Genomic DNA, 25179 nt, shown 5'->3' on the forward strand with positions numbered 1-25179 from the left:
AGGAACACATGCAGGTGGGTTTTGAATATCTCCAGAGAAGGAGACTCCACCACCTCTCTGGGCAGCCTGTTCCAGTGCTCTGCCACCCTCAAAGTAAAAAAATTTTTCCTCATGTTGAGATGGAATTTCCTGTGTTCCAGTTTGTGCCCATTGCCCCTTGTCCTGTCGCTGGGCACCACTAAAGAGTGGCCCCATCCTCTTGACACCCACCCTTTAGATATTTATAAGCATTGATGAAATCACCTCTCAGTCTTCTCTTCTCCAGGCTAAACAGACCCAGGTCTCTCAGCCTTTCCTCATAAGAGACGTATTCCAGTCCCTTGATCATCTTTGTAGCCCTCCACTGGACTCTCTCCAGTAGTCCCTTGTCTTGAACTGGGGAGCTCAGAACTGGACACAGTACTCCAGATGCGGCCTCACCAGGGCAGAGTAGAGGGGGAGGATGATCCCCCTCAACCTGCTGGCCATGCTCTTTTTAATGCACCCCAGGATACCATTGGCCTTCTTAGCCACAAGGGCACATTGCTGGCTCATGGTCAACTTGTTGACCACCAGTTCACCATGACTCACAGGTCTCTCTCTGGAGAGCTACTTTCTAGCAGCTCAATCCCTAACCTGTACTGGTGCATGAGGTTATTCCTCCCCAGGTGCAAGACCTACACTTTCCTTTGTTGAATTTCATCAGGTTCCTCTCCCCCCAGCTCTCTAACCTGTCCAGGTCTCGCTGAATGGTGGCACAGCCTTCTGGTGTGTCAGCCACTCCTCCCAGTTTTGTTTCATCAGCAAACTTGCTGAGGGTACACTCCGTCCCCTCATCCAGATCGTTGATGAATATATTGAACAAGACTGGACCCAGTACTGACCCCTGGGGAACACCACTAGTTACAGGCCTCCAACTGGACTTCGCACAACTGATCACAACCCTCTGAGCTCTGCCATTCATCCCATCCTCAATCCACCTCACTGTCCACTCATCTAACCCACAATTCCTAAGCTTACCTATGAGGATGTTACGGGAGACAGCATCAAAAGCCTTTCTGAAGTCCTGGTAGAAAACATCAGCTGCTCTCCTGTCATCTACCCAGCCAGTCATGTCATCACAGAAGGCTATCAGATTGGTCAAGCATGATCTTCCCTTGGTGAATCCATGTTGACCACTCCCAATAACCTTCTCTTCCTCTACATGTTTAGAGATAACATCCAGAATGAGTTGTTCCATCACATTTTCAGGGATGGAGGTAAAGCTGACTGGACTGTAGTTTCTCAGGTCCTTCTTTTGAAGAAAGGCATTGCATTGGCTTTTCTGCAGTCCTCAGGCACCTCTCCTGTTCTCCATGACCTTTCAAAGATGAGGGATAGTGGCTTCACAATAACATCTGCCAGCTTCCTCAGCGCTTGTGGGTGCATCCCATCAGGGCCTGTGGATTTGTGGGTGTTGCGTTTGCCTAAATAATCTCTTAACCCAATCATCTTCAACCAAGGGAAAGTATTCCTTTCTCCAGGCTCTCTTACCTCTCTTACCTTCTCTTACCTCCAGGGTCTGGGATTCCTGAGGGCTGGCCTTAGCAGTAAAGTCTGAAGGAAAGAAGGCATTCAGTAACTTCACCTTCTCTGCATCCTCCAGGGCACCCATCTCATTCAGCAGTGGGCCCACATTTTACCTATTCTTCTTTTTGCTACTGAAGTACTTGAAGAAGCCCTTGTTGTTCTTGACATCCCTTGCCAGGTTTAATTCCAAGCTGGCCTTAGCCTTCCTCATTGTATCCCTGCATACTCTGACAACACTCCTATACTTCTCCGAGGCGGCCAGTCCCTTTCTTCACATTCTGCAAACTCTCTTCTTCCATTTGACTTTTTCCAGAAGCTCCTTGCTCATCCATGCAGGTCTCCCACCTCCTTTGCTTGATTTCCTACTCATAGGGATGCACCGGTCTTGAGCTTGGAGGAAGTGGTTCTTGAATATTAATCAGCTCTCTTGGACCCCCCTACCTTCTAGAGCCTTAACCCATGGGATTCCTCCAAGTAGGTCTTTGAAGAAGCCAAAGTCATCTCTCCTGAAGTCCAGGATTGTAATTCTACTTAATGCCGTGTTTCCACATCCGATCCTGAGCTCCACCATCTCATGGTCACTGCAGCCAAGGCTACCCCTAACATTCACACCTCCAACTACTCCTTTGTTTGTTAGCACAAGGTGCAGCAGCGTATCTCTCCTCATTGGCTCCTCCACCACCTGTGTCAACAAATTATCATCAATGCTCTGCAGAAACCTCCTGGACTGGTTATACCTGGCTATGTTGCTTTTGCAGCAAATACCAGAGTGGTTGAAGTCCCCCACGAGAATCAGGGCCAGTGATTGCGAGGCTATTTCCAGCTGTCTGCAGAAGGCTTCATCGACTTCCTCTTCCTGACCAGTTGTTTTTTTTTTTTCCTGATGTCTTGGGCAGACATGTATTTTAATGAGAGCTAGTTAAGAAGTTCATCCAATAAAGGTCATGAGACATCCCAGAAGACATGCTAGAAGTAGTATCTTCCCACCCCTAATTTAAGAGACACAGCTGTTTTCTAAATTCTGCCTTAGTTTCAGCAGTAGGGGAGGGCTACTCATGGTATTCCAGATCTATTTTACTTTAACTTTTCCATTGTCCTAGAAATGCGTTCTTCCTATTCTCCTGATGTCATAGGTAAAATTAACACGAACACACAAATACCGTAGTTATCCTGCACTAGGATTTTGCTTTACACTACCTTTTGATATCTAACACTACAGTACTGACAAGTCTTTGTTTCCACCATCCACCTCCAATACGTCTTTGCCCAGGACAGCAGTTGCATACTTCAAAAACATTTACGCCTTTGTTGCCCTAGCACAGTTTATTTCAAGATAAATTTTGAAGATAATTCAAAAGTTGAAAATCCAAAGTTTATGGAAAATGTAGCAATGGGATTTACCTCATATCTAACTTCTTAGATCTACAGCACGGATCTCTGTATCTGAGATAGTTAACCTAAACTCTACAGCCAATAGAAGTAAATAGATACTTTTAGGGCATGCTGTATCTCATGTTTATGTGGATATTTAAAACACATAAAATGAATTTTGTCTCAGATGCACCTGTTACTTTCCATTAGATATCAGTGGAGTTCAGAATGATCCCCTCTCTAGACATGTAAAGTTAAGTGAGATGAATCTCACCTCATGTATCTATATTAAAAAGAATGAAAATACTTCTTTGCCTTCCATACACTGGAATGGCTTTCCTTTTTATAATTCTTTTAAACATTTCCACATGTAAACTTTTAAATTAATGTAATTTTGGTTCAGAGTGTTTTAGGGATAGGGTTTTTATGTTTTACTCTAATAATTGTGTTTCCTGAATTTCGAGCACATAACCACACGAGGGTTTTAGCTGCTAGACATGTTGCACATCAGTATGGTCCCTTAGAATTTCCCAGAAAATTTGCCATAAGTAAAAGTTAGTGGAGTTCATGACCTTAAAGAAATTACTGAATGCCACATTAATTTAGAAAGTCACTTTCATATCTGCTTTGCAGTACACCTCCAAAGTCTGATTCAAAGAAAAATGGCTGTCTTCAATGGATTTTGACATCAAACCTAGAATAATTACAACACATGCCACAAAGTTTTTTGTTGTTTTACTTACAGAATAACTCTGAGGATCTGTGCATAGACAGTGAACAAAGGATATATCTTTTATAATGTATGATGTAATAAAATTACATAGAAAAATAAATTGAAAGTAAATAAATAAAAATTAATATTGAAATAACAAACAGCAATTCAAATAGTAAATGAAGGAAATCTGGCCTATATCAAATGTTACATATATATCACGAAATGTCATTTGATGGCATCCACCAAAGCAACAATTTTAATACTGAATCCTTTCAGTACAAGAAAGACCCTATAAAGTCAGAAGTCAGTAGTCATCTACTAACTGTTTGAAACTATAGAATACAGAAAAAAAGTTTTTCACAAAGTAAAAAGTTGGTGGAAAAGACAAAATTGGATTCATTTGGGAAAACTAAAGAACTTTTACACCTTACCCAATAGCATTTATTGGGAAAAGCTGATGCAGGCATGCCTTCTATGCAATGTAATCACAACTTATTAACTCTGCCCCAGTTAGATCAGAGCTAGCTCCACTCTACCAAAACTACCAAGCCAAAAACTACCAAGCAGTCATTTTGACCACATTACCCTTATTTACTACTTATTTTTTATAATCACAACATACTTTAAACCTTAGTAGGTTAATATTTTCAAAATCTGCCAGCTATTTTTATGATGAATGCACTACACAGTAGCTAGCACTTAGCTCTGTCATTTAACACCTTTTTAGAAGGAAAACTGTGAGGAATCTAAAGTCCATGTCAAGTATGTATCATATATAGTCAAGCTTCTTTCTTTAGTGAAAATATAAAAGTCTAATTTCCTGAGCATAAAGCGTAAGCATAAAGCTCTCTGACCTTAGTCCGTGCAGTTAGCAGATCTATTTGACATTTGAATCATACAGGTTTCAACCAGTAAATATTACAGATCTCTAATCTGGAGTGAAATAACTGTTTAAACTTTATTACGTGTTAAAGACTGCATCTCTTAAATGGATTTTTTTCTCTCTCTCTTTTTTTTTCTTTCTCATCAGGACACCTCAGATTAGAGGAATATAACTAGGTTTGTAAAACTAGAGCGTTTCTTCCAGAAAAACAACAAAAGAAAGAGTCTGTTTCTGTCCTCAAGTTTGATTTGGATGAAACGTGCACTAGGACTGACCCAGACCTGATTACCGAGAGGCCTGTTCTTCTCAAAACTAAGATTATAAAAAGGATAATAATGTATGAAATAAATCAGGTTTCAGTGTCTGTTGCTGCTGCAGACTAGAAAAACAAACGCTTTAAGAAAGCATTTAGTATTGGAATTTGAAAAAAAAAAAAAAGAAAATTTAAAATACTTGCATGCTGCTTTGCTTCTTGCATACCCCTTGCTTGAGCATGTTAATGCCTTTATAGCATAGTCTTGAATACTGTGCTTTGATCATCTGTTCTACCTACAGTAAAGACCTCCTGCAGAAAACGTATTAATCACTCATTTAAAATGGATAGCTCCCACCTACCAGAAATAAAACATATTTGCTGACTTCCTAGCTAAGGTCTATGAGCCATTCAAGCTGAAGCTGGATTTAACAAGCATAGATCTACATGAACTAGGGACATCTGAAGATCCAAGGCTCAATTAGTTGCACCTAACAATTAAACTGTATGTACTTCTTCATTTCACAAAGCATTTGTCATTTAATGTCATAGGACTGTTATGTAGGAAAACTGTGGAAGGATCTTTCTGATCCTCAGATAGGAAAAGAACAATTTCCAACTGAAAGGGTTAATCTAAAAAAGATTAATTCCTGGACACAAACTCACTTGTAATACAATTTCTGCCTTGTCATTCAAGTCCTTATATTCCACACCCCTTCTCTAGGTAGTGCTAACTGAGGGATGCAGTTTTGCATGTAACAGGAAAATCTCGCCCTCCCTGGGATTAGGTCGACCATGACCTATGCAACAATTTAAAAAAACAAAAACAAAAACAAAAACAACCCCAAACCAAAACCTTTTATATGATAAAATTACTCTTGTAGAGGAGTGATGCTGAAAAAAATGCAATAATTGTCCCTATAGTACCAATTCCCTGAACAAACTCTGGAAAAGATGCTATTTTCATTAGAAAAGCAGGAAAGTGTACAAAGGAACCTTTGTCATTCTGTCTGAGTAGGTTAGGCTGAGAAGTAAAAATAAAATCCAAGTTCATTGCTGAGGTTTTAAATGCACACATAATTGTTGAAAAAGTTTTAGACTATGTTGCTTTTCACAACCATAAAATTTGTTGGAGAATAGGAAGTTAACACTTAAATTCACTGTATCATGGTCACAATCTTCTGTAAATACTCTCCAAAATGAGACCTTCTAAGTGGTAGCCATCATTATCACTATCAACTTTCATGGCAATAGGTATCTGTGTTTGCATTAAGTCCAAGATGCTTCAGGAAATGTATTAAGCTCGGAAATTTTTTTGGCACTCTAAATAGATATCAATGATAAACATTGTCTGCAGGGGATGAGGGAATTTTCTTCTTTTTTTTCTTAAGGTCAATAGTTTACTACTTCCATCACTGCAGACCTACCCTAGGACTCTGTAAAACCAAATGATAATAACCAAGGCTGGGAAAAAGAAAAAAAGGGAAAAAGAAAAAACATAATCATTCATCTGATAAGCTTTAGAACTGACTGAGGACGATAGAATGGAAAGACAAGTTTCTACTATAAGTATTTCTGGTGAAGTCCCGCTTTGCTTAGCCCTGATTATTTGAAACTAAAATACAAGAGATACAGACTGACCCCAAATTAATGATTAATATTCCCTCATAAGTGGTGGCTATGATTATTGCAAAAGAGTTCCTGAAACTTTTGCAAGGAACCCTAACAGTATCCCTCTGAAAAATCCATGAGTTATTTTCTTCAAAGCTTTGGGTAATTCCCTTGTTCTGCAATTTTGCAGTCACGGTAGAAATAGATTTTTTCTAGTAGAATATAGATAAGACAAAAAGGCAAGTCTGACAATGGACTTACTCTAACGTTCACTTCCAAAGAGGTGTCTTTTCTTACCACGTCACTAGCACATTGCAAAACCATGTGTTTGCCTTTCCATTGAGTCTCACTTTTATGAAGTGCTACAGTTAAAAATTACTTTGATTATGTCTCAGCATAGTCTCAGCATTTCTGTTTAACTAGCAAACCATTTTCAAAAAGATAAACAATAAATCTAACCTCCATAGGTAAAGCCCCCTGTTTTTGTTTGAAAAAAATCTGAGTCCTAGATTTTATCTTATGAGATTTTCTCCATAGGCCATGTGTTTCTTAAATTGAAAGACACTACACTTGCACTACTGACCATAATACTAATTTATGGAAGTACATGGATGAGTTGCAGGAAGAGATGACAGTTCATATTTTATTTTTGGTGCCTTGCTTGACACCATTTAAATACTTTCGTGCCCAGAGGTAGGACACAGGACCAAGTCTCTCAAAACTCTGGTCATCCTGTGAAGGATAGATTGTGGAGAACAGATTCTTAGACAAATTTCTGCCAAATAGAAATGGCATGTCTTGATCGCTCATTTATGAGTGGATATCCAGAAACCTTATAAAAGAAGGCCTAGGTAGAAGGAAAAAAGTAAAAAAATAAGAGTGCTAAGAGCCCTTATGTAGTGCCTAAACATACAACCACATTCACTCAGAACTCTACTATAACCATCTTCTAGAAGAATGAAGAAGTGGTAGCAATGCAAGGCAACCTGCAACCAAAGCTGGAAACAATAATTAGGCATGCTGACACATTGCAGCAACTGGAAATGACAGCCTAATAGTTTTTGCAGCTTTTGCATTTCGCAGGAGATTTTTCTGCCTGTAATATCTCAGTTAAATTAACAATCATGACAACTTCAACTGCTTTGGGTTCTGCTATGGAATATATTTAATTTAAAATAAAAATTGCCTTTCCTAGAATTTCCCAGTTGCGGGAGATTTTACTTGTCTCGATCTGTACGAAAAGTTCCAGGGATGTTACCATTTTGCTACAAGGAAAAAATGTTCATACTTAGGCCCTCCCTCAAAGGTGTGTTGTCCTAATTTTCAGAAATCAATTAGACATTCATGTGCATGTTGAAACACACAAAAATTCTAGGGAAAAATCAAACACTTGAATGTAGCATATTGTTATACTTTAAGAAACTAGTTCCATATCATCATCATCTTTCTAAACTAATAGTTATCTTAGCTTTCATTTCTGGCTTTCTCAATCATATTTTCTGCATCGTTTGGTGTTGCGTGATTTTGAATAATTTCTGAGTATGTCTCATATATGTATCGTGCGTATCTTGCACAGATTTTCCTTCCAATATAGCCTTGTAAACTTTCTTCAAAGAATGATTTATGCAAGGTATAAAAAGTGCTACATTCACATGTGAAAATTATACTACAATATTGTTCTCCCAGGAGCCATAAACAGATCAGAGTCCAGTTTGTGCTATGGAAAAAGAAATATGAACCTCACTGGGACTTTTAATCACAATATGCCAGCTCTGAATTGAAGATCCATTTTGTATCATGTCCCACTGGACTAACAAAAACCTGCTTGTTTACAGAAGTTAATTTGAAACTTTTAACAGAAAAAAAGACACTGAAGGTGTTGCCCAGCTTTCAATCAAACTTGGTCTTATTCCAAACAAAAGCCCATGTGCGTTGTGCTGCATTTTCAAATCAATTGTTCAAAACCATAGTTACTATTATTTTTTTCTGTGTTCCAAGATTGTTAGGGAATACCCTTACAGAACTTACCTTGCAGAATTACCCTTACTGAATAATTTTATTCTGCACAGTCTTCTGCAGACATAGAGAAAAGTGTAAATTAAATTCTTACGTGGTCTTACTTTTCCGTCAATGGCTTTAGCCTCAGATCTGCACTGGTAAGTTCACTTAATTGTGAGAGAAAAGCAGTGAAGCCACTAGAAACTTAATTCTTCAGTACTGATTTTATTTAAATGGAATGCCATCCAAAAAAATCTGACAAATTACCATTTACAATGTCACTCCATTTAACAAAGAGAGGCTGCTGAGATTTTTCCAATGGAAAAAAAAAATTGAAATGGCATAAAACACAGTAAAGAACCTCTAATCTCTCTGTATGTTTTTTTGACTTTTGGGTAAGACTTGAATAAAAAAGTTCTGGAGCTACATTATAGCTACATTAGGATTTTTGTTGACTATAGATGACAGGATAATCAGCTAGGAGGCAATGTTATAGGTTTCTAGATTATCCCCAAACATTTTTTTGATTATGACAATTGGACAATTTTTATATACTTGATAGATTATGGCAGATGATAGTTCTGACTCATACTAGGATTGCATATGTTGGAGTGACAGCCATAGTGGATTGGAAATATGCAATGGAGGGGAAGAGTTTGTATCTAAGACAGATACTGGTCATTGTTCTGAACAACTTAAATGGCCATGATAATGTAATAGGAATTATTTTATTTTTAAATCGTGTTTATAGATGAAGAGGTGCTTCAGAAATAATTCCACGCAGAAAGGGAATGTTCCCAATCTGTGTTACGACCACATACTCATCCACATACCATATTTTATGCTGAAATATGCACGTTAGTTCCTTTTCACTAAACTCTAATTGGTACTTGTCCTGATCTGTCATTGTTCAAAAACTGATAAGTTCGATGTATATATTCAGATATATGTGTGGAAATCACCAGTCCATGCTCTCATGTCAGACAGTCAAGATCTGAAGTTTTCACTGCTGTAATCACAGCTGTGCAGGACTGAATTTGTGTGAATGCACAGGGCATCACTTGCCCTCGCTTTTCTTTGATGTCAGAAACTTAAAACCTGTATTATACAAGCCAATGGCAAGCAAAGGACAATGTCAATTTCTAATATTGTGATTTTTCTGTTTTGCTACTTCTTAGACTCTCTTTAGATTCTTTCTGATTCATAAGATACTTAAAAATCATTTTTCTCAACCTATTTTCTGAGAAACCTTACCTAATTCAGAGGATAAAAGAGCATCAAAATCTTAGAGATTAAAAAGATCTTAAAAACTATAGCTACTTAAAACCCAAGATCTTAAGAACTATATAGTATTGTACAAATCAAATCCAACAATTCATCTAATAATGGCACAGTGACAGATTCAAGAGAGATTAACTGTAGTAAAGTAAGAACAGTCAAAAGTGAGAACACTCAAAATCTGAAGTTTCATAATTACATTTAAACATATTTTAATGCTTTAAAGTCAGGGTGTTTTTTTATTTTTAGAATTTTTTTTAGCAATTGTGTGGCAGAATTTTGTAAAAAAAATACTTAATCTATTGTTATATTACTTCATCACTTTCTTAATGTGCCCAATTATTATGAAGCTATTATGATATGACAGTCTCTTAATATTCAAAATCTCTACCTACCCTTGTTTATACAGTTTCTAAATTTGTACTGTCTTCATGAGATCAAGCGTAGCTAACATGATTAATTTCTGCCATCACGATAAACTGTCTCTGAGGTCAAGGGTCTTCAACTGACGATTTTTAAATCACTGTTATATAATAGCTGCTGATATTAACCTAAAAAAATAACTATGTACTACTTGAAGTACTCCTGATAGCATTGTAATACAAAGATACCGTACGGACATAAAATTAAATAAACCACCTTAATTAGGATTCTAAAATTCTAAACAAATTTTAATACCTATCTCTCTCTGTGTCACACAAACTACTGCCAAAACAAAATGGTAAAAAAGTCCACATATTGAGAACAACTCGACAGGTCTACCCTAAAATAGGGTACATAAGTTCTTGTATTGTGCTCATTTTGATTTTAAAATGCAACTTAGAAAAACTTTCATGCTAAAGTAGAAACTAAAATTTCTAGACTTGTTACATTTTAACTGATGCTTTATTTTCTGCATGAGATATTACTCATAAGGACACTTCAAAGACACAGCAATAAATTGTACTATATTCCGAGCTTTTAGAAAGAGAATTTAAGCATATATTATGAGCTTCTCTCTATAATATTAGTTCATATTTGTATGCTGTTGTTCTGTTTTTGGAGGGGTGTGAACAATTTCAGAACAGATGTAAGAAATACGGGATAGTATATGCATACATGCCTTTTACAAATATTCTGGTCATAAATGAACCTCAGAGAATGGGGCACATACCATCGTATCATAACATAGTTCAAAAATAATTTTTTAATGGGATCATATTGAACATAACTTCACTTGCTGTCTTTCCATTAATTGCAAAATTTAACCTCAGTTTATATGTTCACAGTAAATGCTCTAAGGTTATCTTTTGCTTTTCTTCTGCTGCCATGTGCTCAATATAATCGGTCCCACTGCCAGAAAGCACATGCTTTTTTCAGATATACGAACATGAGAGTCAAGTAAATTAGGATGATTTTAAAAATTTGCAAATAAGCCAAACAGCCATGAGATAATTACATTTCATTAAAGTGATTTTTATTCCTAAATGTGTTATTCTTTCCTCAAATCACTAACAGTATTATTACACATGGTCCAACCTTACAGGCAGGACAAAATATATCATAAGTCATAATGTCTATTTGTCAAAATCTAAGATGTGGGCATTTTTTTAATTAGAGAGATTGGATTAAGAACAAAATTTTATTTAAAGATTGTGTTCTGAAAATGCACTGAGAAGGTTACCCTAAGGGTCATGTATGAAAACATCATGTCTTTAAAATGCATAAAGTCTGTTGAGAGCTGACTAGAAACCAATCAACTGAAAAGAAACAAACAGAAACCTGGTAAAGGCATTCAATATTATCACTAGATTAGTCCTCTAACTTTCTAAGACAAACAGGACTATGATTTCCACCAAGCAACATCCATTGTTGTCAGAGCTTCCTTCCCTCCTTTCCTGATTTTAAAGTTTATCCCACTTGTTCTTCTATTATTATTTTTTACTCTTCTGTTATTATAGAAGAGAGAAAACGAAGCAGCACATGCATCAGTACAATTGAAAGTACAGTCTACCTCTAGGAACAAAGAATGCAAACCTTGCTCACAGCCTTGAGGACTCTTACAATGGAAAACAACAATTCTGAAAAAGATCTGAAAGCATGAAAATAGTGGACAGACGAAAGTGGTAAAGAATCAGTTATGCCTGGAGTTTTCATTGTGACACAGACAAAGGAGTTAACAAAATCCTTTGAAGGCATATAAAGAAATGGAGAGGTTATGCTTCCTCTGTGTTTTGCTCAAATACAGTTGTCACTGAAATTCTGCACCTACAGTACAGGAAAAATGTTGTAAAAGGTGGACAAAATCAGGAATGCCAAGTCATCTGCAAAATCATTAGGTTTAGTCATCGCTAAACAGTAATGAAAAAACTGTTCATTTCTTTATGAATTTAATTAAAGAGTGACTATGAATATGTGGGGGGAAAAAACATAGAAAACTTTAATTCTAGTGTTTCCTGTAGCTTTTAAAAATAAACTTGAATTCTATCATGGGAAAACATAGAATCTTAGAATGGTTTGAGTTGGAAGGGACCTTAAAGATCATCTAGTTCCAACCCCCTGCCCTGGGCAGGGACACCTCCCACTGGACCAGGCTGCTCAAAGCCCCATCCAGCCTGGCCTTGAACACTTCCAGGGATGGGGCATTCACAACCTCCCTGGGCAACCTGTTCCAATGTCTCACCACCCTCACAGTACAGAATTTCTTCCTAATATCTAATCTAAATCTCCCCTCTTTCAGTTTAAAACTGTTACCCCTCATCCTATTGCTCCACTCCCTGATAAAGAGGCCCTCCCCTCTTTAAGTACTGGAAGGCTGCTGTAAGTTCTCCCTGGAGCCTTCTCTTCTCAGGCCTGAACAACCCCAAGTGTCTCACTCTGTCTTCATGAGACAGGTGCTCCATGGTAACCTAGACATAGCGTCAGCAGCATTTCAAATATAAATGAAGTACAAATATCCATTAAAAGCATTAACTTTCAGTTTAGTAACAAATATTTCTTGATTAATATTAAATATTCAACATATTCTATAGAACTGCCCCTTTCATAGGTTTTGTGGATTCTGTAGAAACAAAAAAAGATACAGTAAATGTACTCCTTTTTATATGATTCACTTTTATACTAAAATGATTATCAGGATGATACATTTATTCTTCTAACTTTTTTAAAGCTTACAGTAGACCACCATAAAGTCCCTTTTTTATTCGTCTCCTCCATCATAAAAGAAACTACACTAGTAATTTTAACAGATCCATAGAGTTTTGACATAAAAAACCTCAATAACACAACAAGCTCCTGGCTATACACTAAACACTATGTCTATTTGATATTTGGTGATTAATAATTTAGGATTTTCAAACTGTCAAAGTTGCTATGCTCCAAAAGCATGAGTTCCTCTAGCAGAAACATCAAGTCACTAGAATTAACTGTTGGACTGCTTTTCTGTTATTATTTTTAAAACAAAATGTCTACTGTTTGGGTATTTCCTTTTTAAAACAAACTGAAGAACACAATGATGATCAGTATATCAACATAATTTCATTGCATTGATATTTTGGCAAAGTCTTTGTATTATTCAAACTTATGAAATCACTCCTATTGTTATCTTGCAGAGCATTCAGACACTAAAGCGCTCTCACATAGCTTCCCTTGCTTACGGCAGGGTTGGAGCAAGGTTTTGAGAATCATCAGTCTTGTGTAACAGGAGCCATTGCTGAAGGCATTACAGTTACAAAAGAGGTAATGAAATAGGGTAGTGATAGTAAATTTAGAAAGTACCAGAGCAGGCTTCATTTGAGGCAGCTAAGGGTTGCAGCGATATCACAAGGTACTTTCCTAGGTGCATGTGTTGCTCTGTGTCACTAAATCCTGTAACGCTCAGTAGGATTGTAAGGGCTAACAAAAGACTCAAAAGAAAAGATGCTGCCAGTCATCATAAATGAGATTGGTGTGTCTTCCAAAAATCAAAGCATAAATACATAAATAATACACCTTATGGGTCCAGTATGCTAGAGTACCCACTTTTTTTTGTAGAGTACATAATTTTGACAATATTCTCAAATCATCAAGATAAATCACAAAATCATTAAACCCAATCACAATCACTATTTTCATTCTACTCCTAAACTCTTTGTTCTGTATTGATCACAAATGCAATGTTTGCAACCAGTATGATTCTAGCTCTGAGATCTTCAGAGAAAGCCCAGCTAAAACTGAGGCCCCACCACAGCAGACAATGTGCAATTACAGAAAAACACTCCTTGTCCTGAAGCCTTTATAACTAATAGAAAACACGACAGTACTTTGTGTTATCAGATCGGTTCCTGGGATCTACTCTACTCCTAGACAAGAGCTACCAAATATTCATTTAGAACAGATTTTAATGTATTCTAAGGACAAAAAGCTCTTGAACGGTTCAGCTTCATTTAGAAAGAATCTTTCTCTCTGGAAAGTTAGGTCTACTAAATCAAAATACCCCTAGTTGTATTTTTCCTTAAAGGCATCAGTTGACTAAAATACCAGCAAACCCACTCATTAAACCCAATGATTTACACACAGTGTATAGAGGATATGGTGAGATACCTCATAATACTGTGAAACTGGCAGATATTTGCCATCCTAATATAGTAATTGTACATTTGAAAAGCTGCTCAAAATATTTTCTCTTTCATTTCTTCTTTCCCTTCTCCTAGCATTTTTGGACTGGAGTGTCCTGTATAGATTAATGTACTGTAAGGGTTTACTGCCTTCTTTAAAAACCAAACCAAAACAAAACTCCAGAAACCATTCTGAAATCAGCAAAATTCTGAGATACGTACATCTCAAATTTCATATAGTCAGACAATGAGCACAGCAGTCTATTACATTTTTGTTCCAATCGATGCATAAACTGGAATTTGTCACACTCCACAATTCATTACACATCATTAAATCATTCAATAAAGAGTGAAGCTTTTAAACAATCTGAATATGTGTGGCAAAAGGGCATGTTTATCTCTCCTTTTTATTCAGAATCAAGGCAGAATTATTCTTTGAATTTAGAAAGTATTCAGCAAATGTAAAATATTTAGACCTATAAAATAAAAGATTTTTTTCTATAGTGGTCTCACTTGCATTGTGAAAAGTCAAACAGACTAAAAAAATTTTGTAGTTTTTATAGAGATTTTTTAATCCATTGCAAGCTTAGATTTTGAGTGAGAAGCTACAGCATATCTGTATTGTATTCATTTTTTAGAAGATTAACTAGGCAGTATAATATTTTCTGCCTGTAGAACTATAACAGAAAAAAAAGACTGAGATCAAACAGTGTCTACTATAAATATCTAATGTCGTCCTGAAAATCTGCCATAAGCTTTACTGAAATTATATGACTTTTTTTCTTTTTTAGTTTTTAGTTTTAGAAGGAAAATTAATTGCATACACCACTGCAAGCCAGCATGATGCCAGCAACAAAAGTGAGAACAAATTTCTTAGAGCTTCTTCAGAGCTCTAAAAAGGACAAAAGAAAGAAGTAACCACCATCTAAAATGTTTTCTGACAAGTAATTGTTGGTAATGAAGCATTTGATAACTCTTTAACAAAACAAGTTAAATTGTTTTAAATAAATTACTTTTTGGAAAATAATTAATCCAGTTTTCAATCTGGCTTTTTTAAGTTTATATGACTGACCTCTCTGATTATCTGTTGGTCCGTCTTCCACCCTAACCTTCCCCCATAGTTTTAAATATTTTGACTAATTTTAAACAAATATGATTTCTATTCTATTGATTTGAATTCTAATTTAGAAAATTAGAATTATAGAAAATAATGACATTTTATAAGTATTTTTTTTAAAAGGCAACCAGATAAAGAAAACCAGATACTATTGGTCACTAACAGAAGAATAGGTGTAGTGTGTAGACCTTAGTAAACAGCTGAGAATTCACGCAAAAAATAAACACCGTGTAAAGCCCCCCACAGTGGAAAATGTTTCAACTGGAACTTAGAGATAACTACAAAACGCAAAACCCTAGGAATTCTATTTTCAATACTTCTGGTGTTCATAGAACACACTGGAAATACAATTAATTGAAATATTTTTATTCTCTTCTACTACATGCAGTGAATCATTCAGTGAATTTTATCTTTGTATTGTGGCAAAATGTCTAATCCAATTATGAAAATATATTTATTTTATCATGAATACATTACTTTGTAATATATTCTAGTTTGCATCAGTGCTGGTTTGCTAGTACTAGTAATCCCTAAATATTCAAAACCTGATGAAATATGCATTCAAGGGAGGAAGGAGCACACCTGCAGTAAATGCATTCTTAAATATTTTCAGATTCTTATGTTTTCATGATTGCTTATATTTTCATTTAAAAAAAAAACAACCAAAAACTAAATAAAATTTTCCAATAAAATATTAATTCATTTTTTTCTGGAGAAGTTAACACATCACAGTTCACTTTCAATATTCTGGATATCTCAAAAAGGTCAAGTGACCTTCACCCTAGAAGTGCCTATTTTTCCTCTTTGTCTACAAAGGAAGATCAGGATTACGAGCTCAAATACAGATGCCCACTCTGGACCTGTTTTGGTGAGATGGATCGCACAGCCAAATATTAAGTAGGAAAGTTTGGAAGTTTGTTGGAAGGGCAGAAGTAGATATTTTATATAAACAACTGAAGCATGTTACCACTATTTTCATGCCTGCTACATTCTGTCTCTCTCCATAACATAACACCTTGGACAAATAAATAAGCTGACAAGTTTATCTGAAATGAACAATAAATAGTAAAATAGTCTAGCCAAAACCTCCATTCTTCAATATCCACCTATCACTGGTCAAACTCATACCCATCTGCCTTGACTCCTCTCCTTATATTAACAAACAAACAAACAAACACCTTCAGAAAAGGGCCTATAAAGGTTGTTAGTAAAATGGAACTCACTGTAAAACACCTAAGTGCAAAACACAAAAGACAGTTCATCACAACCTGACAAAAATTGACTTCCAAAATTAGGATAAATAAATTTAGCTGAAGTATTTTTTAGACAGTTTAAGGGCAAATGCTGATCCTTTGCTGTCTGCTCTGCATAAACATTAAGGTTCTCATAATGCAGGCTTTTTTTTTTCTTTAAACAGTTCACTTTTTTAAAGCAATGTAACATTAACGTACTGTCTTGTCCAGTGTGCTTACTACATGGCTTTACTTTATGGCTTTCATCTAAAATAAGATGGTAATGAAAAGCTGTATGTGATGGATAGAGTTTGTAAAATCTGTTGGGATGAAAGGTTCTAAATAACATTAATAAAGCTGTCCATGAAAAGGGCCACAACAAGACCTATTTGTACTAATTTATATAATTAATATGTATAGAAAGTTATTCCCCAAGAGTTTTAGCTTTCCCTGATTGTTTTATGTAAGCATTTTTAAGGGCTAATTATTCACATCAGAAGACCTAGAAAGACTCCCAGGCTTACTAGTCATTAAGTGACATAGTTCAAATCTCCTAAATTTGTCTTATCTTCACATCTGTGCACCAACGCATCAACACCTACAGATTTAATCATATACTATAGTGACCTCTGATGCAATACGAGATGTACTTTTGAAAGACTTATGGAAGCAAACCAGATAAATGTTTTGATAGGCAAAAGAACCAATATCATCCTCCTTCAAAGAAGTCATTCATTTAGTCGCTCATTTTCCAAATCTTCCAAGACATGGTCGGACTAACTACTCTATTTATACCATGGCAAAAGCATTAATAAATTTGCTGAATCTGTGTTATCTGTGTATTATCTCTACATGCCACTGATTACAAATGTCCAGATTAGCCCTGAAAGTAGGATAAATTCATTCGTATGAAAAAATTCCATCCTCCATTTCCTTTACCTTTTATAGAAGCACAAAAAAATGCTTGTGAAATGGTTATAAACCTCACTCTCTTTCCCACATCTCCATGTGCTAGTACCACTTGAACTGGTGAGGATGAATCCCCCAAACAGTGAGGCAGTTACAGTCAGGTACCAGAAAGTTTGACTGATCCAGTCTAAGCGCATTGTTTTCTCCAAGACAGAGAAAAAAAACCATGTTTATTCATTCTTGTAATGTATAAAAATTATGTCACTATGCATCTACGTGTGCTAGTAGTTATTTCAAAAAGTTTCATAATGAAATGATTGAAAAATGCATCCTAACTAATTACTTACGAGATTTAATTCAGCTATCTGAATAAGCAATGCCAGGATTTACAATAAAACCTAAATATAGGTATGCATTGTCATCTAATGGTGCAAGAGTACGCAGAACCACACAAGCAACTTTAAATTTATTATTTTTTACAGCCTTCAGACATTTTAATGTCCCGCTACCAGTAGCAACAAATTAATTAAAAACTTTTAATAGGATACAGTAAATTAGGAATGAAGAATAATGTAGAACTGTGTGCAGTAGAGAAGAAGAAATAACTGATACAATTATGAAACAATACTTCTTATAGCTTTACATGACAAGAAAATGATTTTACTACAAATTCAGGATAAACTATTTTGACATTTCATAACTTCCATTAGTAGTAGCAACAAGAGTGAAGAAACTTTTAACAGTAAAGGAAGGTTTTTAAGAGTTTTATATACCCAGAAACATATTGCTTATAAAGATTACAATGCTATTTAATATTTTGCTTGGCATAAGAAAGAAGCAGGAACTATTTTACTAGGAATTGTGATGTCCTCCCCTTATTAACTGAAAATGAAGTCTTACCACTGCTATAGCACGTCAGTTGAGAAAGGCCCGTGAATTTGTTTTTAAGATGACCTTAAACCAGAAAAAAGAAGTGTTTTTCTCAGTTAGGGCCCAGGTGTCTGATGCAGAGCTCACGTATATTGTTTGAAACATTTCCACTGAGACCTTAGAAACTATGGACAAACCACAGCATATCACTGAGTCTAGGGTTTCTTTCTTAGGGGCAGCAGCGTGCTGCACTCAGACGCATTTGATCAGAATCTTTTTTCTACATAATTGCAAGGGAAATTGTGATTTTGGTATTAATAAAATATTAGCCAATAATACATTCCTGCCAGATATATAGCTTTCCAGATATGCCCTTGCAATATGAAGGACATTGTAGTATGTACCATGATCATTCTAATGAAAGATTCCTCAAAAACAATGCTAAATTGGTTCCTCATTGATTCCACATTCTAAATTTTCTGTCTTTTGTGAATCATTAAACAATCATAGACATCTCTTTGACCAGAAAGAATATTTTGCTACATTTCTATATTTCCCTGAAAATATTTCATATCACCAAAAAACACTACTCAAAATTGAACTAGGTGGAACAAAATTGATCCAAATGGAACAAAACTGAACCATTTAAACTCAAATGGAATCCAAACTGGAACAACAAGAATCAGAGATTATTGGCATAACCTTTACCACTCAGTAAAGCAGGAAATAAACCTAAAATATGAAACCCACAATTATTATATAAAAAAGTATTTTTACAAGTTTTATATTTAGGGGAAAACAGAATAAACTATCCCCCCACTTACCACTATGTTTTTGTGGTAGGAGAATATGTGGCCTCAAGCACTGAAATACTTTTTTTCTCTCTCATATCCTCTGATTCCATTTCTGCTGTATTCCAGAACAAACTGTTTAAATTTAGTGGTTATTAAATCATCAATGTCCATATAATCCAATTTAGATATAAAAGAGAGAAATTATTAGCATGACCACGACTTCCAGCACTGAAGCCTCAATTCTCTGTATCTTTTTACTTTAAACATCTACAAGACAAAAATGTGACGTTCCTGACATTATAGTGCAGTGGAAGGAAGGTCCAGAGAAGGCATGAGTCATTCACAAGCCTTTGTAGGCTTGGATAAGTACTCTACAATGTAAATGCTGGACAAATCAATATATGAACAATTTAAGAGAGATCTGTAACTTACAAGAAATTTCTGTATCCACAGTATCCTCAGAAGGCTGAGTATAATTAATAAGGCCACCACCCAATAATTTCAAAATCTTATTATTTAAGGTCCTCTGTGACCTTAAAAAATAAACATAATATCCTTGATAATTACACCTGTAAATGAAAGTAAATACTTGAGAAATTAATAATAACAGCAATATTTTTGAAACAATGAAATTATAGAAAATAAAGTTCAGCTCTTGCCCGTTTTGTGGGAAGTACATATCACTGACAAGTCACGATAGGTGAATATCACAAACACAAAGAAATTGTTCCAAAATTCAGACCCAAAACCTAATTATTTTACTATTAAAAAAAACGCACCACCTGAAATAATAAAATAAAGTTAAACTTCCAACCCAAAAGTGGATACTAAATATAGACTGCTGAGCAATTCTTAATACCAGTGTAAAGAACAAATATTCTGGATGTTCTATATTTTTAAAATAAGAATACTATTTTTAAATTCTCAGGTAATGATTCAGGAACATAACTTGACAGTCTAGTTCTGAAACTGTTGAAGAATTCATCTTCTTGTAGCTGTGTTTTTAGCATTTACCTATGGCACACCAACACCCTCCCCCCTGCACCCCCCTGCACCCCCCCCCCCCCAATTCTTCTTTGCTTCTTTGCTGTATATTAACCTGGCATTAATTTCCAGTACAACCTATACTTTTTTTTCTTTTGCATATGAAATGGAATATAGATTGGGGCTACAAGGCAGATCACAAGCAAACAAATGAAATAACAAATTTTAGATAGATGATTGCAAACAATATTCTAACATTCAGCCATGGTAAGATCCAACCATAAAATAGAGCACCTGCGCTAGCTTGATGATGGTATGGATGGTATTTCAGTCTGGATAATAGTGTGCTATTTTGAGAACTCATGTTCCAGAAAGAGGAATAGGCACAGGAAATAAGAGTCAAGTCGTCTAGCTAACATATGAAAACAGATTAGAAAACTGCAGCTTTAGTTTACCAAATGAGATCCAATAGGGAAAATGACTACAGCCTATAAGAACAGAAGGGGATAAACATCAGGGAGTAGATAAAACTGAACTACAACTCAGTCTTGGCACAAAAATAAATAAACTAAGTGCAAATGCAGGAAATAGAAGAAGTTAAAGTCACCAAGCATTAAGGAGTGAAGAGACAGAAAAACCTTTCAGTCAGAATAATGAGAGCAAAAACAATCTTTAACTACTTTCAAGACAGAGTTCAATATGTTTCAAAGGGATTATATGATGCACTATCTGTAAACCATCCTTTTAAATCCTGCGTTTCCTCATGATAAAAGAAGTCAATTACAATTTCTTAAAAACCGAAATGTGTATTTCTTTTGAACACAAGTTCTGCTCTCAAAAAGCCTTAGTGAAAAAATCACAATAAGAGTATTTAAGTATTCATGACCTGAAATGAAACAATTCTATTATTAGGTTTCATTCACATTATATATAATGCATAAATGTTGCTTAATATCATGCCAACGTGCAGAAAAAAGGAACACACCTCCCCTTCCCAAATACACCCAAAAGAATGTAATTACCTCTTAACCTATATTAACATAATCACCTAATCATACTGTTGACTGTTTCATTTTTACATTAACATTTGACTCTATGTTTTATTGAATGTTAATGAACACATTAATCTTTACTTTTCCAAAGTAGTCCTACCTAGAAATAGTATTACACATCTCAATGTTTTGTATTTTTTTTTTTTGTAAAACAGTTCCTTGTTGAATACAAGACTATTCACTTGCTTCTGAAAGCATTTTCAAACAAATCCTGTTAATTCTGAATATGGTTCACTAAGCAGCATGATCTCATTAATAAAACAAGTTGCTAATCTAGTAAATCAAAACCCTCAGCTGTTTTAACTGTTTACCTAATAGAAATTCTAATGATCTCTTCTGTCAGCCTCCCAGAAGCCTAACACTTTTCAAACAAGACCCAGCAAAATAAAGAACGAACCAATGAAGAGAATGGGAACAATATAGCTTCAGACTAAACACTCTTTCACAAATAAATGTTAACTAACATTGGGTCTGCATTCTTGAGGTTGGAATATTTTCACACTGTGTGAATTTTCATTAGAAAGGTAGTTTTGTCCATTGTACTGGACTAAATGAAATGTTTGAGAGACAAATTTTTAAGTTCCAGGGATTTCCAACACAAGGTAAAAAAGAAGAAAGAAAAAGCTTGATGGACTGCAAAAAGAAAATCTTGGTAGAAATCCATTCTGCAAACATATGTTCAAAATGTTCTCATATATTGCATAAGAAAATAAAAAATGGATAACAGATGAGAAGGAGGTTAGGTCAAAGGGAAATGTAAAAGTGAAGCACTCTTGTTCTACACTGAAGTCTAAGCTTCTGCATAACAAGGCATTATCTCAGAGTCTTTTAGTGTGATGTTCAATTCAGTATGAACTTCTTTCTCAATGATGACAAGAAAATAATGTTCATAATCTGTTGGGACTGTGAAATGTGCTACACACCCAATGCATTTATAACATCTATGATACCTTGGTCTAGACACTCTCAAAAATCAACCTCTTCTCAGAGAGAAAATTTTGGTTTAGAAAAAGGTTAGAAAGAAGGGAACAAACAGTTTTTCAATGGATCCAGGTTTTGGTTTGTTGCTTTTTTTTTTCTTAAGTGCTCATTTGAAGCTGCTCGAGGATACCAGAATAGTGCTGAGAAGGGTGATGGAGCAGAGGCAAAGCAAAGAAGAAAGGGTAAGGCTTTGTGACACTGTATTCATCACATAGATACTCATGTCTTACTTTAGTATTTTATATGTTTTTAAAATAAATGCTTAAAACTGTGGGACAGAGAAAATGAGACAAAATTTCAGTGGAAATACACGAGCTCTGTTACCTTTTACATACACAATAAAGAGCATCTTTAACTCCTTGATGACATTCTGTCAGCCAGATCTTAGACACCTTCAGTGTTAGAAGTGTTGATAGTCATTTGCAGAAAACTATTTACCTGCTATTGTAACTACTTCAGCTTAATGTATTACTTAACAGTTATATCTTTTTTTTATACTTGCACTGCATGATTTGGTTTCCTTTCCAGTTCAGCAGTTTTACAGTCAAGAAATAGCAGTCTAAATCTTAAAGAGGTGACTCTATATATTAAAATTCAAAAGATGTGATTTATTTTTTTTAACTGTAGGCCAAGAACTAGATTAGTGTTGCATTCAGAACAAACCTGTACTTTTAATGTTAGACAGAACTAACTTCTTTCAACCCAAAATCCAGTAATTCATCAATTCAATTGTACAAATGCTGATTAGTTTAACAGATTTTTTTTTCCTAGGCACACGTAGTAATTTATAACATGAATCCAGAGTTTAGTCAAGCAATGTTATTCAGCTGAACCTATCAACTTGCAAAACCTCAGTTTAGAATTAATTCTTCATACCCATTACCATTTCAATCAAACAAGAGGGAAATGAAATAAACTACCAAGAAACTAGGGTTATTATTTTCCTTATGATGCTCAAAGAGCTTGCAAGATGAAAAGCATACAAATTGGAACTGGACACATAGGAACTAAGTGGCTATTCTGTCACACTGCATTTCACAAAAAGCATCCTCAAGGTTCTTTGATTAAAATATGAAACAGGCAAAATAAGCAATACTTGCAAAACATAGTTCCTGGAATATCTCTCGTACAGCTCCATGTTTAATCACATTTCTTCCACAAGATTTTAAAATTAAGCCTGGTACTTCTGCTAGTCGTAAGTATCAAATGGAAATTAATGAGCACTATAAATAAGACCAAATAAATATGTAACTATGAAAGTACCACAATATAACATGTTATCCTATATTTTACTTCTTTAAAAATACATTTTTAAACAAACTAGTGAAAATTCTTAGTTAACAGGGACAACAGAAATATCTAACCAAAATTGCCACCAGCCACTCAACACTAGAAATTCTCCTTAAATGAACTGCAGAACTATACAGAGTACCAAGACCTGCAAATTTCTAATCACTGCAGAAAAACAGGAAACGGGTTAATCAAACCATACCTGGAGAAATTGCTTGGTTTTCACATGACCCACGTCTCCAGCCTCTATCTGTGCTCTTGACAGCTTCTCTTCAGTTTCGGTTAGCCAATTATTAAAGCTCTTCATGTCACAATGAAAAAGCCTCCACTTTTCCAAAGATTTGTCAAACCGTCTGCAAGTATAAAAGGAGATGAAATAACTATCTATTGATACTTTATTTATTGACTACAGAAAAAAAAAAAAAAGAAGAAAAGAATGGATGTCTCAGGTTAAATTTGGTGTGATGTTGATAGCATCATGTATTAGCATTTCTAACAGTTATATCAAATGGAAACATGGTAGTACTTCTGAACAGTGAAATTATCATTAAGCATATGTGTCAGAAATCAGTGTTTTGTTGATTTTTTAATCCTTTTCAATGTTTCAAATGAATTCCATGGTCAAAACATGTTTTCAATGTACAGCCTTATTAACCCACACTAACTCACATCATAGGTACAAAACCCACAGGCCCCAGTGTAACTGGGTATACTCCTCTGTCAATGATTCTAGCATGAAGAAAACATCTGTGCTGGTAAAAGGCTAACACACCTTAGTAATTTGCTGTAGCTACCAACACTGCAAGCAGTCACTGCTGGCTAAAATACTGGCTGTGTGTTGTGACTATATAATGATTTTTAGAGCCCTTTTCTAAGGGAAAATAGCTTAAAAGATCTGTGGCACATCGGACCTACTATATCATAAGACAAAGGATGAAAAAATCCATAGACAGATTCTTAAATCCTTACTTCCCAACTTTAGTTCCATGATCCTACTATTATTATAGGATTATTATTATTTTTTTTTAGAAATATGAATTGCAATATGTGATATGTGATTGCAATATGTGGTATTGATGCAAAAGACTATTCTTTAAATGGAAATTGCTGCGGAGAGAGACTACCCCAAAGGGTCCCAGGCATATACGACAATCCGCTCCATTTTTACTGAGAGAAACTCATTTTGTCTGCCTCTACAATGGATATAAATGTCCATTTATTGTTATTGCAAAGAAAATGCAAGTTTCTTCAAAGGAATTTCTACTTGTGTTGTGTAAAGGTACCTTTTATTAAACCCTTTTTTCTACATACGTTTCAATTCGAGTAGTTGATATAGTTATGCAAAAGTAAAAATGCCTGAAATTCGAGGATGATTGAAACAAAATTAAAATATTAAAAAATAGGGCTTTGTACAATAAGCAAGGTTGAAATTGTTACTACCGTGTCTGCAAGTCTACAGTCCACTACAAAAAAGACCATGTAAGTACTTCTGGCACTTTGGGAAGGTCTAATCTGGTTGTGTCCAGAGTGACTGATTGATCTTCTGGTTCAAGATCTGTTTGACTTAGCCACCACCAAGTACTAAGGCAATGAAACGAAGACACATTTTTTATTTTTTTTATTTTTGCAGATGGTTTATATCTTAATGAATTCAGTTACCCTATGTTTTGGATTGGTGTTGAAACGTGATCACTGATCAGAGATTAGCTAGAATGTTTT

The 25179-nt window shown here is 35.2% G+C and overlaps 1 protein-coding gene across 11 annotated transcripts in view; it reads right to left on the reverse strand.

The window, feature by feature from the left end:
- The window catches only part of DMD (dystrophin), a 1301546-nt gene that overhangs the window by 579137 nt on the left and 697230 nt on the right, over positions 1-25179 (reverse strand). For all 11 annotated transcript variants that reach the window (XM_054189211.1, XM_054189212.1, XM_054189209.1 and 8 more), the window contains one exon: positions 23663-23813. In XM_054189211.1, coding sequence (XP_054045186.1) covers positions 23663-23813 — 151 coding nt within the window. The remainder of the gene's footprint in view (positions 1-23662; positions 23814-25179) is intronic.

Source organism: Rissa tridactyla, chromosome 1, assembly GCF_028500815.1.
Source record: "Rissa tridactyla isolate bRisTri1 chromosome 1, bRisTri1.patW.cur.20221130, whole genome shotgun sequence".
Taxonomy (NCBI): domain Eukaryota; kingdom Metazoa; phylum Chordata; class Aves; order Charadriiformes; family Laridae; genus Rissa; species Rissa tridactyla.